A 16,218-nucleotide genomic window follows, 5' to 3' on the forward strand; every position below is an offset into this window, starting at 1 on the left:
GGGTTCTTACAAAAACAGGGAAATAGATTTTCATTTATAAAAAAAGGGGGAATTCGATTTGGAAGGAAATCAGGTCTGTTATTAGGGTTAAGTTAGTCATTAGATGCTTAGTTAACCACAGTTAAGCTTAAAATGCTAATTATATTAATTAAGATTACCATTGAATTAACTTTTTAAAACATAATCTACCAAGGATATTAACGATTTTTTAATTTTACCACTGATAATTTAAATTAACACAAGTCTATCAAAGAGAATTTCCCTTTTTTTTTAAATAGCTTTCCTCCATTTCTAGTTACTCGTTTAACAAATATCTAATCTAGTTATAGAAATTTCTCATTGGCTTCGTTTTGTTATTTTACGCCGAGCGATGACAAATTGTCAAATTGACAATGAATGAATAATTAAAAAGAAAAAACTCCCTTCTCTTAAATACTCTTCATACTTTGCTTTTAGCTTTGGTTAGCCAACCAATACCCCAAATTATACCACTTTCCTCCATTGAAATTCCTCTCAAACCTTCTCTTCAAATATCAATTACTACCATTTCAAGATTCATATTATCAGAGAAATTTGCTTAATTGATCAAATCAATCAATTTTTTTTAATCAAACCCCATTTCCCCAATTTTACGCGGTTTCCTCCCGCTCTAAATCTTGTCCTCCTTTTTCTGGGTTTTTGTTGATTTTTAGGGATCAAACCCCATTAATTAATCATGTTTACGAGGATTTTCGGCAAACCCAAGGAGGGTACAACGAGTGCTGTTGCTACTTTGGATAAATTGAGTGAGGTTTGTTCTTATGATTTTTTAGTTTTTGTTTTATTAATTAAGATTTTTTTTTCGATCTCTTGCAATTGATGAATTGATTGATGAGATGGGTGTTTGATTTTGGTAATTTACCGCTGAAATATATGATACTTTTTATTGGATTAATATCAAGTGTGTTCAGATTTTATTGCTGTTTTTTGTTGGTTAATTTTCTGAGGATGCGAATGAGTTTACCAGTTTTCTGTAAGAATAAATTGTCTGTTGCAATTTCGTCGTGTTCGTATTGATTTGATGCGTTGAGTTGGTTGTCCTGAGATAGTGTACTTCTGTGAGTTGTATTTTGGGAGTTGATTCATTCTCTGGATTAACTAGGCGTGAGGCGGTTTGAGGAGTATACTGTTTCGATGGGATTTTCTGTTTTGGTTTAATTTTTGGCAACTTAAGTTGAGCAACAATTATGAGTTTACAGACCAATTTGATTTACAAGTTTTTGTAAATTATTTTGTGAATGAGGTAACTAATCCTCACTTTAATTTCAACACCCAGTCAAATTAATTACAGAGATTAACTAATCCTAATAAGTTGTTTGCTTTGCAATGTCGTAGGGAAAAAGGAATAATAGATATTATTTGCTTATCTGTGTCAAACTGTCAAATAATTAGGTTTTTAACTTGAAAGTGTGGAAATGGAAAATAGTTATGTATCGTTGTCATCATGAAACAAAATTCCATCTTTTTCAAGTCCATGCCCAACCCCTTTGTATTATAGGAACCAGTTATTTCATGAACCGCAAATCAGAAGAGGGTGGAGGGGTGGTTTAGGTCTTGGTGAGAATCTTTATGGCATAAGCCGCAAATGGTGGAAATGTAGAGACAAGCATTAGTTGGTGGCAATGGTGTTCGACAATGAAAGAAGAAGTTTACAAATGATGATTTTGCACCTCAATCTGAAATATGGATAATGATTAGTCAGGAGTTGATAGCGAAAATAAACTTTTTGGTGTGGGATTATACATTTGATTGATATCTAAATCTGAATATTACAGAAGCAAACAATGTTTCCCTTGTGCCTCGGCAGGCTATTTATTGGGCTTGATGTGTACTAAAGTGTGAAGGGAACCTCTTTTGTTTTTTTTTTTTTACACAAGGTAATAGGTTTTAGCTTAATGAACTGTAAAGTAAAGAGACAGCTAGAAAGCCTTTTTATTAAGAGATTGCTACTTAGACGTAACTTCTGCTTCCTTGCTATTTGAGTAGTAATTTTCCCAAGCATACTCTAAGGGAAATTTAAGTCCAAGCAGCTTAACCGGCTGAGTAAATTTCATGACTGGAGAGATCTCTGGACACCGCTGTTTGCTGATGAATAGTGTCGACGATAAGATGAGAGGAGGAGGGTGGAATAGTTAGATTTGAATGGTTGAGGTGAAACAGGAGAGGTAAATAATAAGGGAAGGACGAATGTATTGAGGGTTGGCCATTTGTGCTCAGCAGCTCAATTTCAAACTGTCATATCTTGTTTGTTTGAAGTCAGATATAAGCTTCTGACAAACTCTTTTATCTCCAAGTGGAATCTCTGTGAAACGATTGTAATGAAGAAGATATTGCTGTCCAAATTTGACTCATTAACTACTCCCTCTGTAATTATATAAGTAAAACATTTAGACTTTTTCCACTATTCATCTAATTCACTTTGACTATTGTTTGTGATTTATACATAAGAATAAAAAGTCTTGTGGGTACTTGTTGGAATTGTCTCAATGAATAGTTTATTGTTATTCAGTTATAATTTTTACTTATTGATAAACAAAGATATTATTAGTCAAAGTTTTGCATTGGCATACATGCACAAGAGAAACATTTCACTTATTTAAATTCGGAGGGAGTAGCAACCAAGCACTTGCATTCCCTGTCATTCTTACTTTCAATTTACTTGTTCCCTTCAAAGTAACCTCATAAAGCTCCAATGCATTCTCTTAGGCCATGACTATTCTCAATGCACCTAAGCTACATCATTAGCTTATATTAGCCTTTTTAAATACTTGTTTTAGAGCTAAATGCCACCATCTGGAATTCAGGTCATATGCTAGATTGAACTAAAGGGATCCATGGATGTTACTGCATCACGTAAGTTGCTAATTTTGGATATTGAAATGCTCCAGAGATATAAACATTTAAATGATGTATATCCACCTTTACTAATCTAAAATTTCTTGACCCTGTACTGAAGTCTTAGTAATATACTGACATGGCCTGCTATGCATCTATAACTTACAATTATATTTAACAAATTATTCTAAACAACTTGACAATTATGCAAATAGCTTTTTCTCAAGATAGTCATGCAGTGATGAAGTTAATGAGCTGCTCTAGTAAGACAAATCTGGAACTTCAAAAAAAGATTCAATTGTCAGCCATCACCCATTGAATTGTTGTCTTGGTGATGCTCAATGGTATAATTAGAGCTCTAATGCCCAGCAGATGAACATTAGTTTCCTTCAAAGCATTTGGCCAAACACCTTTTGAGTACCTAGGTGTGGTTTTTCAGAAACACTTCAGTGCCATCTTAATGTATCACTGTCTTGCCATTTTGGGTTTACTAATATGCCTAATAATCATGTGAGTAGGAAGGTTTAATTTGTTAGTCCATATAATTTTATACACAATTGATTCCAAAATCATTTCTCTATGGTTTCCGATATATACTTCTGAAATTAGGTATAGAATATTGAGGTCTTTGATTCTAATGAATGATGGAGTATAATGAATGTTGAGTTAGGCCAAAACTAGGTGTCTGTGTACCCATTACCCAACAAACATCTAGAGGAAGGAAAGAGGTATAGTTATACCAAATCAGCACCTTATTGAAGCTACTTTAACAGAGTTTCCCTTTGGGTAGTTCATTTTTGCCAAATTTTCTCTTCCAGTTACATGAACTGTTGTTAGAGAGATTTTAATAAGATGATGCTCAGGCTAAGGAAAGAAATAATTGAAATGAGAGACAAAGAGATATTATATACATGCAGGGGAAGGAGAAGGAGAAGGAGAAGGAGAAGAGAGAGGAGAGAAGAGTGTGTTACTAACCCGAAATGACTGTGAGAGGTAGGGTTTAGCAATTAGGAATTCATCTGAGTAATCATTACATTTGGATCACACTTTTGCCTACCCTAATTCGTTCCCAAAATTCTTGTAACTGCTTATTTAGTTGATCGATTTATTTTGTTTGTGATTGGATAATCTGTTTAGTTTACTTTGCTTTTAATTTGGACACAACAATTGGTAAATATTATTAGCGCGTGAAAAAAAAATAAAAAAAAATACAGCAGTCGGCTAGCCTAGTATGTACAAGGGCCTGTCACCTACATCAACTTACAACAAGTTTTGAAATGAATTTGTGGATAAAGTAAATTATTGAGGGAAAAGTGACCAAATGTAATTATAGGTTTATAGTATGAAAGACCCGCAAATGGATTTGTCAAGGGTCAAACTGTGCAAAAATAAAAAGTTGGTGTTCCACTTAATGTGGAAAATGTTATGAATTTTGGCTAGTATTAAATCATGCTTGAGAGAGTGCTCGAATTCATGACAGAGAAAGGCAAAAGAACCTATTCAAAATCCTTTCACCACTAAATATTACAACTGATTTTAGTGCACCTTAATCAGCACATATTATCTATATTTGGTCGGTTTGTGTGCTCGATTTTTAAAATGACTTTATTTCCCGTTATTAGCCTTTATCCTTGTAAATTGTCTGCCCTGAAAAATAGATGTACTTTAAGGATATGTTGGCACAAGAGAATGTCATTATTATCTGACAATTGTTATTAATTTATGTTATTGGTCATTTAAAATTTTTCTACAAGGAGTAATTTACTACATATCTACATTAGTGGTATTCTTAAATAAAATATGTTCTTGTTTCATTGTACTTATAGGGTTTATACAATTTTGTGTGATGTGCAGACACTTGAAATGTTGGAGAAAAAGGAGCAGGTGCTTTTGAAAAAGGCTGCTGCTGAGGTAGAAAAGGCTAAGGAATTCACTAGAGCAAAGAATAAACGCGGTATTTTTTAGATTTTGGTGCTATCTTGCATGACATTGTATTATCTACTTTGATCATTTGCTATACTTCCATGATTTGTTGCCATACTCTTCCAACTTAAATAATTTATTCATGTAGATTTGTGTCAAATGTAAGGGGCATTTGGTTTGCACAGGGTAAAAGGAATGGAATCAAGAAAGGGATGGAGGGTGAAAGGAAAGTGATACCCTTTGACTTAATGTGCTGTTTGGGTGATATTTAGTTACTTACAAACCTCCCTCTTCTCATCTGTCCTCCACCAACTACTCTCATACTTATGAAGCATTGCTGATCCTTTCCTACCATCGCCAACGTTACCCCCCTTTCTGCAGCCACTGCCATGACCCTCATCCTGCCGCTACCTACCTCTTCTTGCCGCTGCCCCCACGTCATCGCTACCACCTTCCTCTCTCTTATTTATTATTTCATTTAAGGGCTAATTTAAAAAAATTTAAATTCAAATTCAAGCATGAAAACTTCAGATCTGGAGTTTTCATGGCCGAATTTCACCATACAAGACCATATTTAATAATATAATAAGGTAATTTTCCCAATTTTATTCTTTATTTTTAAAATTAATTTTAGGGTTGGTAGTATTTGGGAGGATGTAGATGGAGTTTGAAGGTGTTGGATTTTTTTGGTGGTAGTGATGTGGTTTAGGTGGTTGGAGTTTGGTTTTAGGGTGGTTGGGTGGTGAATTCGGGTGGGATAGGATGGATTACATTGGTGGGATTTTCAGTGGGATGGTTTCGGGGTTCGTTTCTGGTATGGTAGATGGTTAAATTGGACGAACAAACAACATAAGTAGGGTAATTGATTGCCTTTCCCTTTTCTGAACTCAAAATTTAAATTCCCCCTTAGTTGACTTGGCTCTTTTCCCTATTTTTTTTTAATTATAATTTTTAATTTATGTAGTATCAATGTACTAGCCTGTTCTGCGATGCTTGTAGTGTTGTTGAAATCCAGGAATTGGGCAGGGTTTCCCTCCAACATCCTAATGTTTGAGCTTGCATTAAGAATGTCTTTATATACATGTATTTTTAGAATGGGGTAGGTAATACTGCTAGTCTGCCATGTCTAGGTGATTTAGGAGTTCTAGCACATATCCTTTCATTAACTTTCAATCCTTTTTTTTAAAAAAAAACTTATGTTATTGTTTTCCTTGAAATATGCAATGTGCTGATCCCGTTACTGTTTTTATGTGAAGCTGCTATAACATGTTTGAAGAGGAAGAGGCTATATGAACAACAAGTAGAACAGCTTGGAAATATGCAGCTACGAATTCATGATCAGGTTGCTCAATTGACTTCAGTGCATGTGACATAGTTCAGTAGTGTCTATGCCTTTTTTTTTTTTTTTATTTATTTATTTAATGTGGCTGTTTAACAGTAGTGTACTTTTATTTGTGCATTGCGTTGAGGTGTCCTGGGTTTATTACTTCCCTTTCTTTCCTTTTTTGGGTGCGTCTGGTTTATATATTATTTTAATGGGAAAGATATATTTATTACTTCTTTGTTTTCTTCTTGTCGCTTCTGTTGGCTTGCAGATGATATTGCTTGAAGGGGCAAAAGCAACAACAGAGACTGTTGATGCATTAAGGTCTGGTGCCTCAGCTATGAAGGCCATGCAAAAGGCAACGTAAGTATTCCCTTAAATTTGCTGTCGAGTTAACGTGGGTCTACTTTTAAATGTGGAGTGGATGAGTTTCTAAGTGCTAAAACCCTGGTTTATTACCCATGATATTATGGTCTAGCCATTTATATTTTTGACCCCAAGAAGATTTATTACAAATTATTAGCACTAGGTAAAGTATGTTGTAGATTGTTCATTCAAGTATTTGATACCAGCTTATCTAGACTAGTAAAATTTGATAGTGTTATCGTAATTTGAAAATATAAATTGTCATATAAATGCACAGTTAACATACCCACTCTATTGAACCAATTTTTTTTTGCCCATCTTAGTTCTTTTATTATTACTATTATGTACTTCCTCCGTTTTTTATTCGCAAAGTTTGGAACACGCTTGCCAATGCACATTTTATAACTTAAATATCTTAGGTTGTGTTGTAGTAAAAACTATAAATAGCTGATAACATAGAAGTTCATTTCGGGATGATTCTAACAAGATCCCACATGACTATAGTTTTTCCATGGCTTTAATCACAAAACACGATCAAGGGAATGTGTGTGAATACTGAATAGTGTTAAATTTCAAGCGTTGCAATTAAAAAAAATGATGGAAGTATTACTCTTTGCTCTTTTGAGAACTTGTTTCAGGATTTGGCGTTCTTTTACAAGTAATAAGGGGCATACTTAAAATGAGTAAAATTCCTTATAAAATAATATTTGATAATGTCTGTGGCTTGGAAAAATTTATTGTTATAGAGAGTAGTATACTTTTAACTAATTTTACAATGTACACACATTTTAATAAGGTGTGAAAGTTTGTGAATAATTGAAAGGAGAGAGCATGATATGTGTTTGAACTTAGGTGATTAAAGGAATTCTGCCCTAATATTTCCGAAATTTTTTTCCCAGAAACATTGATAATGTGGATCAAACTATGGATGAGATTAATGAGCAGACAGAGAACTTAAAACAAATACAGGAAGCTCTCTCTGCTCCAATTGGTGCTGCAGCTGATTTTGATGAGGTACAATCTTTATTTTATCCTATCTTTTTTTTTTGAGAATTTTTATGGCATTGTCTTGACATCAAATTGGTCTCTCTTTACCCCATCCCCCATTATTGAAGGATGAATTAGAAGCCGAGCTTGAAGAGCTAGAAGGTGCTGAATTGGAGGAGCAACTTCTACAGCCAGCTACAACTGCTCCTGCTGCACCGGTGTATGTTTCAGATGGAAAACAACCTGTACGCCCTACACCTCAGAAGAAAACTGCTGAAGAGGAAGAGCTTGAGGCATTGCAAGCAGAGATGGCACTTTAAACAGGTTAGCGTCCCTCCCTTGTATCAATAGATTTGCTGGGTGGATGTGAGGGTGTGAATTTATATTATTCTTACCTTGTGCAAGACTATGTGCAAAACTATGTTGTAAATCCTTAAGCTCCTAGTCCCTTTTTCTATGAGCTGCATATTTTATCCAAATCGATCGGGAAAAATTCTGAACATACTCACCAACTAGAAGTACATGTTTGATTATGAAGTACTAAGATTGAAGTATAAACAAATTAACCATCAAAGAAGTGACGAACTCTGAGGCTAAGGTCCCTGGTTTGTATCTTGGTTTAAGACCACTTATTTCTACAAATTATCTTTCAGCTGTTAACTTGGTATTGTTGAGTTTTCATTTTTAAATTGTAAGTTATTGCCATTTTTTGTTCACCTATCCAGTGTCTTTGTTTTTAATCTTTATGTGCTATATAGTTTCAGTTATTATTTATTACTATGAGTCTTTATCCCTATGGTAGTGCAATATGATTTGGTAGTGCAAGAGGTAGTTTGTACAGATGGTATAGTGGTACTTTTTAAAAAAAGGGTCCTTCTAAAATATTTGTGGACGTTTGTGCCACTCAAGCTGGAAAAAGAAGATGAGTAGCTAAAATATATTTTGAAATTATCAATCCTCATCTATTCCCTGATGGCTTCAGATTGGACCATATAATTTGAACTAGGATTATTTTTAATGGTGGAACTCAATTAATTTGGGCTCATGCATTATCTCACCTCGCCGCTATTTTGTTATTTTTGTTGTGAACCTAAACGTTGTATTATAAACTCCTTTTTTTACTGTCATTATTCTTAATAGCTTCTGTTACTTCAGCTAGTATATAAAAAGTTGAAGCTCATCTGCAGAGAGCTTTGACATTATTGGTACTGGATTATAATACTAAAAGTCCTTGGAGAACAGTCTCTAGGGTAGAACAAGGCTCAAAATAATTAATCACGTGTGTTTGGCTGGTGCACTTTCAACTTTATGCAACTATACTCTTATTTCGTTCAAGGTTTTGGATCATAGAAGAATTAGTAATTGATTATTACTCTTTCTTTTCCATTACAAATCTGATTACATCTTCACTGTCCTTTAATCAGTGTGGGTAAGTGAGCTTTTGACTGAATAAAGACACAATCCATGCCTAAAACCTGAAATCAGAACCACCCAAATAATAACCAACTAGTTATGGGCCCGGGCGATGCCCCGGGTCATTATAAATTCATTACTTTAATCGAACTACATATATTTTGGCTTGTTTGTCACTGAGAGCTTAAGTGGTGGTTTATTTTTTATTTTTATTATTCTATTTTATTTTTTAAGATGATAGCTTAAGTATTTTGTTGTTTGTATGAATTGGTTTGACAATAAGAATAATTTTTTGCATTAAAATATACTACTCCATAATGCACAAAAATCTTTTACTCTGTAATTACAATATTATGAATTAATGCACAAAAAAAAAATGGAGTAATGTTTATTTTCTTACAAACTTTATTATTATGTAATTATTTAAGAGTTACATTCCAAGGAACATTGTTATGCATATGAAGAAGTTATTAATTAAACCAAACATTAATACATGGAAATTAATGCATGGAGTTTTTCAATCCCTAATGGTATGGTATGATTTTGCGACACGTCATATGTCAAATGGCAAATTTGATGACACATGGCAAAACAACATGTCTTGCCATGAGTTTTAATAATATATATTGATATATTGATTAACCAAGGGCAAGGATTTGAAGGCTCCCACCTCTAAGAGAAAGATGACATAGTATCTGGATTAGCGGTGATAATGAGTGTGATTTGCTTTAAGTGGCGGTATTACTAATTTTGTTGGGTTTTTATCTGACATATGAACATTACATTTTCACAACTATACCCTATCAAAAGTCACAAATTCAACTCATTTTTACAACGACCTATCAAAATTCACAATTTTATTTTACAATCACAAGGTCCACAACATCATCAATGTCAACATTAATTCAACAACTAATCAACTTCTTCGTTAACAATTTAGCAAGAGGCATCTACGAAATTAGTAGTAAAGGTTGAGAGAGCAGGAAAAATTATACTGTGGGTGGTTGGTTTATCCACAAGTGAACTTTCCTAGCTTCCTTGATGCTTGCTTGTTACTCATACTAAACCCAATTTGCTTGAAAATCAATCTTCAAAGAAACCCTTAATTCAATTTTGAAATAAGGGTTTGTAGACAAATGAGGTTTTTGAAATGCATTTGTAATTGATGAATTGCTGAAGTAGATTGACGGAAATTGTTGCTAACTACTCTTTTTGGGAGTAAAAATGCGGTATGTGAGAGGATATTTTAGGATGGAATTGTGAACTTGGTGGTTGTTGTGGTTGTGCTGAGTAGTGGACTTAGATTGTTGTTATTCATGCTTGGGTTGTGATTACGTAATCTTTGTGGTGTTTGTATGGCAGTTTGCTGAAATTTAAATTGCTTAATCATGTCTAGAAGGAACCAACCAAGAAATACCTCTTCCTCCAACCTTAGGACCCCCACTCGTCCACCTCCTATCAACACCCCACAAGTGGACACCATTGCTGTTTCTTTAATTATCTCGGAATTCTTGGCTAATTACCAAAGGATACGTAGAAGGAGATTATGCCAATCGAGTTTTATAATTATGGGGTAGCCGAAGCCTTGGGGGTATAGAACGGTATGAGACAATTATTTTCTTCCAAACCAAAATGCCCAATTGGCTTGAGCTTCATGCCTTAAACTACAAAAGGCTCACCTTTGAATTTCTCTCCTTTTCTTACTTTTAAAGGGCGCAAGGCACACCAAGGCGCAAAAAGTCCATGGAGCCTAGGCTCAAGGCGAAGGCGCTCGCCTTTTGTAGGTGAGGCGCACTTTATGCGTATAGAAAAGAAATAATAGGGTTGAAATTAAATAAGTGTAAACTTGAAATTATGAGAAAAAGTGGAAGGGCCATGTGATCAATAATAAGGGCTCTTCAAATCGAATTATAGGATATGGGATTTCTCTCTCCACTAGAATTGTAGAAAACCTGCCCATAACAAAGTCTCATGGTATGCTTTAGAAAAAATAAACTTACACAATAGCTATTGATGCTTTAAAACATAAAGTGCAAAATAAGGCGCAAGCCTAGAAAAAAGTGCAAAGGCGTGTGCCTTTTGTAGGTCTTTGAGCCTCAAAGAGCTAAGGCGCCAACTCTCGACCCTCACTGTGCCTTGTAGGTGCGCTTTTTAAAACTAAGCTCCTTTTTGTATGTCCATCGTGATAATGAAAGCTCACCTCGATGCATAACCTTCCAACTCATAAACACCACCCCACAAAGTGTCAGTAAAGCAAAGGCTTAGAGATGGAAAGATAGGTCTTGATTGAGAGTGGTTTCGTTCAATTACCATAGTAACAAATTGTACTCTTGTCAAATGGTGCGTTGCCAGGGACTTTACTTGACTAAAATGCTTGTAAGTGTTTAATTTAAAGTTCAAATCTGCAGCAACAGAATCTTTTTTTTTTTTTTTTTTTTTGACAACAGCAACAGAATTATTACTGTTACCTTAACAAACTAATGAAGTATAGAAAATTTCAGAAAGGTTTAGCTCTGAAAGTTATTGTGAGATCAGAAAATTAGCATCATTAAAAATTTTGCTCAAAATAAACAAGTTGGAGATTGCATTTCATTAGCATAAAATCTTTATATTTTTTGATTAATTTTTCCTCAAGGATGAAGATAACTTTGCTAATTACCTCAAGGCAAGTGGATGTATGGTCTGTTATCAATGAGCTTTGCTGATTTTTATGAAGTTGAGGAGAGAGCTATGTTGTTGGAGAGGAATTACATTTATCAAAGTGTTTGTTGAGTTTAGTGAGAGATTTTGGAAAATGTCAAGGTTGCAAATCATTACCAGAGATCAATGTTTATGTGTTGATCCCAACTTATGGAGTAGTTTGTCGTGAGTGGCTGGTGGATAGTGGAAGGAGGAGGATAGTGTAGATGCCAGAGGATGTTAAATCAATCACATGCATGTTGCCAATATAATCTTTCAATTTTTTATTAGTGAGCAGATGCAGCTGTGAAGGTTCCTTCTGGTGAATTTTTTTTAACCTATGAAGAGAAGAGTTGCTGATTAGGTTTTCGTTTCATGCATTATTCAGGTTACTAGAAAAATTTGCAAATTGAGCCACCCCTTTTATATTGCTTACCTTGGTTTTTGGATTTAACAGTAAAATACAATCCCACTAACCCTCTGAATCAGCTGCTTCTCCTGCATAAATTATAGGCCTAGTAATGTCCTCTTGCTTGCCTAGATAGTTTGCCTTGTTCTTTCTTCATTGATGGTGAAGAAGAATTATTCCTTTAGGACAATCACAAAAAGGTAAAACTAATTCAAGTCAAGAGATGGGAATAGAGTTATTTTTCTATAATATCATGTGGGTCTATTGTTGTATCACTTGTATGAGTTGTCTAGTACTACTACTATGTGAACATTAATTCTGGAATTGTCCCTGAATTAGAGCTGTATAGTGGCATTGCATCAATTCTGATAACACTGTTCTTGGTCTTCGTCAGAATTGTCCCTGAATTATAGTGTGTTCCACCTGTTCTTGAATATCATCTTGTAAAAGCACCCCTCCCCACCCCCCACCCCCCCCCCCCCCCCCCCCCCCCTGCTTGAAACACAGGTTTATTTGTTGCTACTTAAGTTTACAATATCTTTGCTCAAGTTGAAGCCAATATTGACCTAATGATTTAAATGCAGATTGTCAGCGCGAGAAGGCAGGAGGTGGTGGTCTTAACGTCGATGTAGCTGTATAATAAGCTTATTATTGCTGTGTGTGGCAACTTTGCAGGCACATATTACCCAATCTTTGATCTTTTGGTAATTTATTGTGCTGTATAGGTTGCGTGATGTTAATAGACCGTGTTTCCTCTTGGGAAAACGTCATCTTGATTGTACCCTATTCTCAATGTAAATTTCAGATTTTCTTACGTTGTAATTTCTGACTGTCATTCTGTAAGACTCTAACTAAGCAACACTCCACAGATGTAAAATGGATAACACAAGTCTTCAGACTCTTGCCGAGCATTTACAACTCTTTTAATATCTTGCTGCTTCTCTGCTCATACCAATATACCATTACTTGAAGAAATAGAGTGACTTTTGTGGACCTAACAGGCCATATTCTGTTATTCTGGATTCAGAGTACTGTTTTAATCTGAAATTAACGTTGATAGTATGTTAAGTAGAATTGACATTAATAATCTCAACTTTAGCGTAGTTTGCTCATTATATTCTAAATGATTATCCGACAACAATTCCCAACTAATAGGGATTTCATATCACCTTCGATTTCCCCTGCCATGTCCAGCGACCTCTTTTGCCTGCACAACCAATGAGCCACAATGTCTTGCTCTGTGCAACCACCAATTTCGAAACCTACCAGTCATACTTTAATATTTCCCAGCTGTGTTTACTCAATTAGGATACCTGACATTTTAGTGTAGTGAGCACCAAAGAACAATGATTTAATAGGATTTGAATACTGATTCTAGACTTGAACCAACTACGATAGTTGGCATCCACAATTAGGAAGTCACTGTAAATAAATGCTTTGCTAACAATACATTAGAAGCTAAGACATTCCTAGTAGATGGGATTGTATGTATAACACATTATTTTGGCAATGTAAGGAAATGGTAGCATAGGTAAATGAACAAGTTTTTTTTTTTTTTTTTATTATTTATATATATATATATATATGGATTAATGAACAAATTAACTGAAATAATAAAAACCACAGCAATGCCAAATGAACCTGGATTAATTTAGAAGGAATAAGGAAGAAACAAATTAAGGTAAAATATCTTATACCATTTCTTAATCACAACAATAATTCAACTATATTGCCAATTTGCACTTGTCGATTAAGTTATTATTCATTCATGGATTTATCATCTTCTCTATAGCATGATGGTTATCAAACAATCAAATTAATATATGACAATCGAACTAAAACAATTATAAATGACTATGACATCATGTTGATGTTAGCAAATGTCATCCAATTTCTATAGATTATTTTGGCTGACATAGCCAACACATACAAAGTCAATTAATTATGCTGACCTCGATTTTCAAGATGGTGGAATGCTAGGGTTTTTGCGTTTGTCATGCCCTAAATTCATTCCCTTTTATGTAGGCTCTTCAATTTGTTTCATTCATATACCAACATCCAACAATATTTGTTTTATTATGCTACATTGCTAATGATTAAATTAATCAAATAGACCACATGGACTTTAATTTGATAAATCGATGGAAAATAAAATAAATATATAATGGTGGCTCGCTCTAAGCATATGCAGGGTGGAAAATAGTACGAGGCATTTCAGTAAATAGGTCTAAAAACTTAATATTGTTATATAATGTTTTTTTTCAAGAAAAATTATTTATCAATGATTTAATATTCGATTTTATCATATAATTGCTAATTTAGTATAGTGTATTTCTAATAAAATTCATATGCCCGTAAGGGCCGGTTCTCTTACGTTGAAATTCAGTTCAGTTCAGTTCAGTTCAGTTCAGCTGAGTTCAGTTCAGCTGAGTTCAGTTCAGCTCCTAATTTCCTTCTCTTATAAAATATTCATTTCAGTTCAGTTCAGTTCAGTTCAGCTGAGTTCAGTTCAGTTCAGTTCAGTCAATGAGAACAGGCCCTAAATCTTCAAAACAATGATATATGTCCTTATTTCACAAATTGCACCGAACTATTGTCAATGTTAGCATTTATAGCCCCACCTCTGAATAAAAAGAACATATTTTATGCTTCTTAATGAATCTTCATTGTCTATTTTATCTCAATAGAGGTTGTTTAAAGCTAATATATGCTACAATTCTTCATATTTGTACGTTCAATCTCCAAATATAATCTTTAGTTCTCTTGGTCAATATGGAGTAATCCCCATGCATGGGCATTGGTTCGATCAAGTGGCAGAATTATGATTATAAGTTATTTCATTGGTTTATTTTTAAAGCATTGTTTAGGAGTTTTCCTAATATTCCAATTCCCTTCTTATTCTGTCCTTCTCGCATTGTTTAGGAGGGCCAAGACGCTATGGGGTTTATATATTGGATGCACATAATTATACACATATGTAATGCATGTATGTTTCAAAAAAAAAAAAAAAAAAAAAAAAAAAAAAAAAAAAAAAAAAAAAAAAAAAAAAAAAACTGTTTTGTAATTAATTAATCAATTATTAGGTTTTGAAAATACTTTTTTGATTAAAATTTTTCTTCTAATAAATAACACCCTCAAACAATTGAGAAAAACAATTTAAGAAGAGATTGAAAAACTTTATTTTTACAATATTAGCAATGTAACAATGTTGGTAGTTTAATTTAATGTAACAATGGAGGTAGCATTGAAATTTTGAAATGCAATTAAAATGATAGTCGAAACGCACTGCACTCAAGAGGCCAAGATAACATACTACTCGTACTTGTATAAAAGAACATGAAATATTTCATCACCTAAGCTACAACTAGATAAAATATCAACTAGAAATATTTCATGTACTAATCCAATGTTAATTTAGTTTCAAGATTTAAGTACGATGATAAAATATCACCTTCATTCCATTGAGTTTTTTCTACATTTGTTTAGATCATCGAGATCGAGTGTTTCATAAAGTTCTTCCTACTTAAACTTGACCTATTTATTTGGGAACACTGGTCCACGGTTATTATTGTTACATTTTATCTCTCTCCTGAAACTAATTACATGAATCGACTTACCAAAATTAAATAGAGAGAACTTAGTAAATCGGAGGGAATAAGCCAACTAAATTATGAAGAATATTATAGAAGTAAGAAGGGTAGCAAAAGCGTGCATTATGATATAATCACATTCGTATGGTATAGTAGAAGGTTGGGTCTATAATAAGTTATTGTAGACCGGGTCTATTCTAGTCTTTATACTTAGCAAATCGGAGGGAATAAGCCAACTAAATTATGAAGAATATTATAGAAGTAAGAAGGGTAGCAAAAGCGTGCATGTAATGACAGTGGTCATTTATAGTAAGACGTTAAGCAAATAAACTTCCTTTTAAAGAGATCAGATCGATGATCATATGATAATTTTTATCCAAGTGAGTGCTCTCAGTTGTACTACTCTAACTCAGATCATATCATATCATGTGTTAAAAGTATCACTCCATTCTCATGCTTTTTTACTCTTTTAGACAATGACCCATCGATCATTGCAAAAATTTAAAGTAAAATAAAATTTCCATCATTCTCAAAATATTTCCTAACAAATAATAAATAAATAAATCAAGAAAAATAATTATACCATAGTACCTCTGTTTCAATTTATTTGCAACGATGTCACATTCATCAACTACATGTAGGTAAATTTATTT

General features: G+C 33.8%; 1 protein-coding gene across 1 annotated transcript; it reads left to right on the forward strand.

Annotated features, from left to right (window-relative positions):
- The first annotated feature begins 433 nt into the window (after positions 1 to 433).
- LOC145604792 (vacuolar protein sorting-associated protein 32 homolog 2-like) lies at positions 434 to 12,873 on the forward strand. Its single transcript, XM_081660746.1, has 7 exons — positions 434 to 790; positions 4,729 to 4,828; positions 6,054 to 6,139; positions 6,393 to 6,484; positions 7,387 to 7,501; positions 7,603 to 7,798; positions 12,560 to 12,873. The coding sequence occupies exons 1-6, from the start codon at positions 716 to 718 to the stop codon at positions 7,792 to 7,794; spliced, it is 660 nt and encodes a 219-aa protein (XP_081516872.1). The 5' UTR covers positions 434 to 715; the 3' UTR covers positions 7,795 to 7,798; positions 12,560 to 12,873.
- Positions 12,874 to 16,218: the final 3,345 nt, after the last annotated feature.

Source organism: Chenopodium album, chromosome 22 (genome assembly GCF_948465745.1).
Source record: "Chenopodium album chromosome 22, dcCheAlbu1.1, whole genome shotgun sequence".
Classification (NCBI taxonomy): domain Eukaryota; kingdom Viridiplantae; phylum Streptophyta; class Magnoliopsida; order Caryophyllales; family Amaranthaceae; genus Chenopodium; species Chenopodium album.

Excerpts from the sequence above, each read along its gene's own strand:
- LOC145604792 (XM_081660746.1), top strand. The coding sequence starts at position 716 with ATGTTTACGAGGATTTTCGGCAAACCCAAGGAGGGTACAACGAGTGCT. Across the intron at positions 791-4,728 it reads CTTTGGATAAATTGAGTGAG|ACACTTGAAATGTTGGAGAA; the intron begins GTTTGTTCTTAT and ends TGTGATGTGCAG. Across the intron at positions 6,485-7,386 it reads AAGGCCATGCAAAAGGCAAC|AAACATTGATAATGTGGATC; the intron begins GTAAGTATTCCC and ends TTTTTTTCCCAG.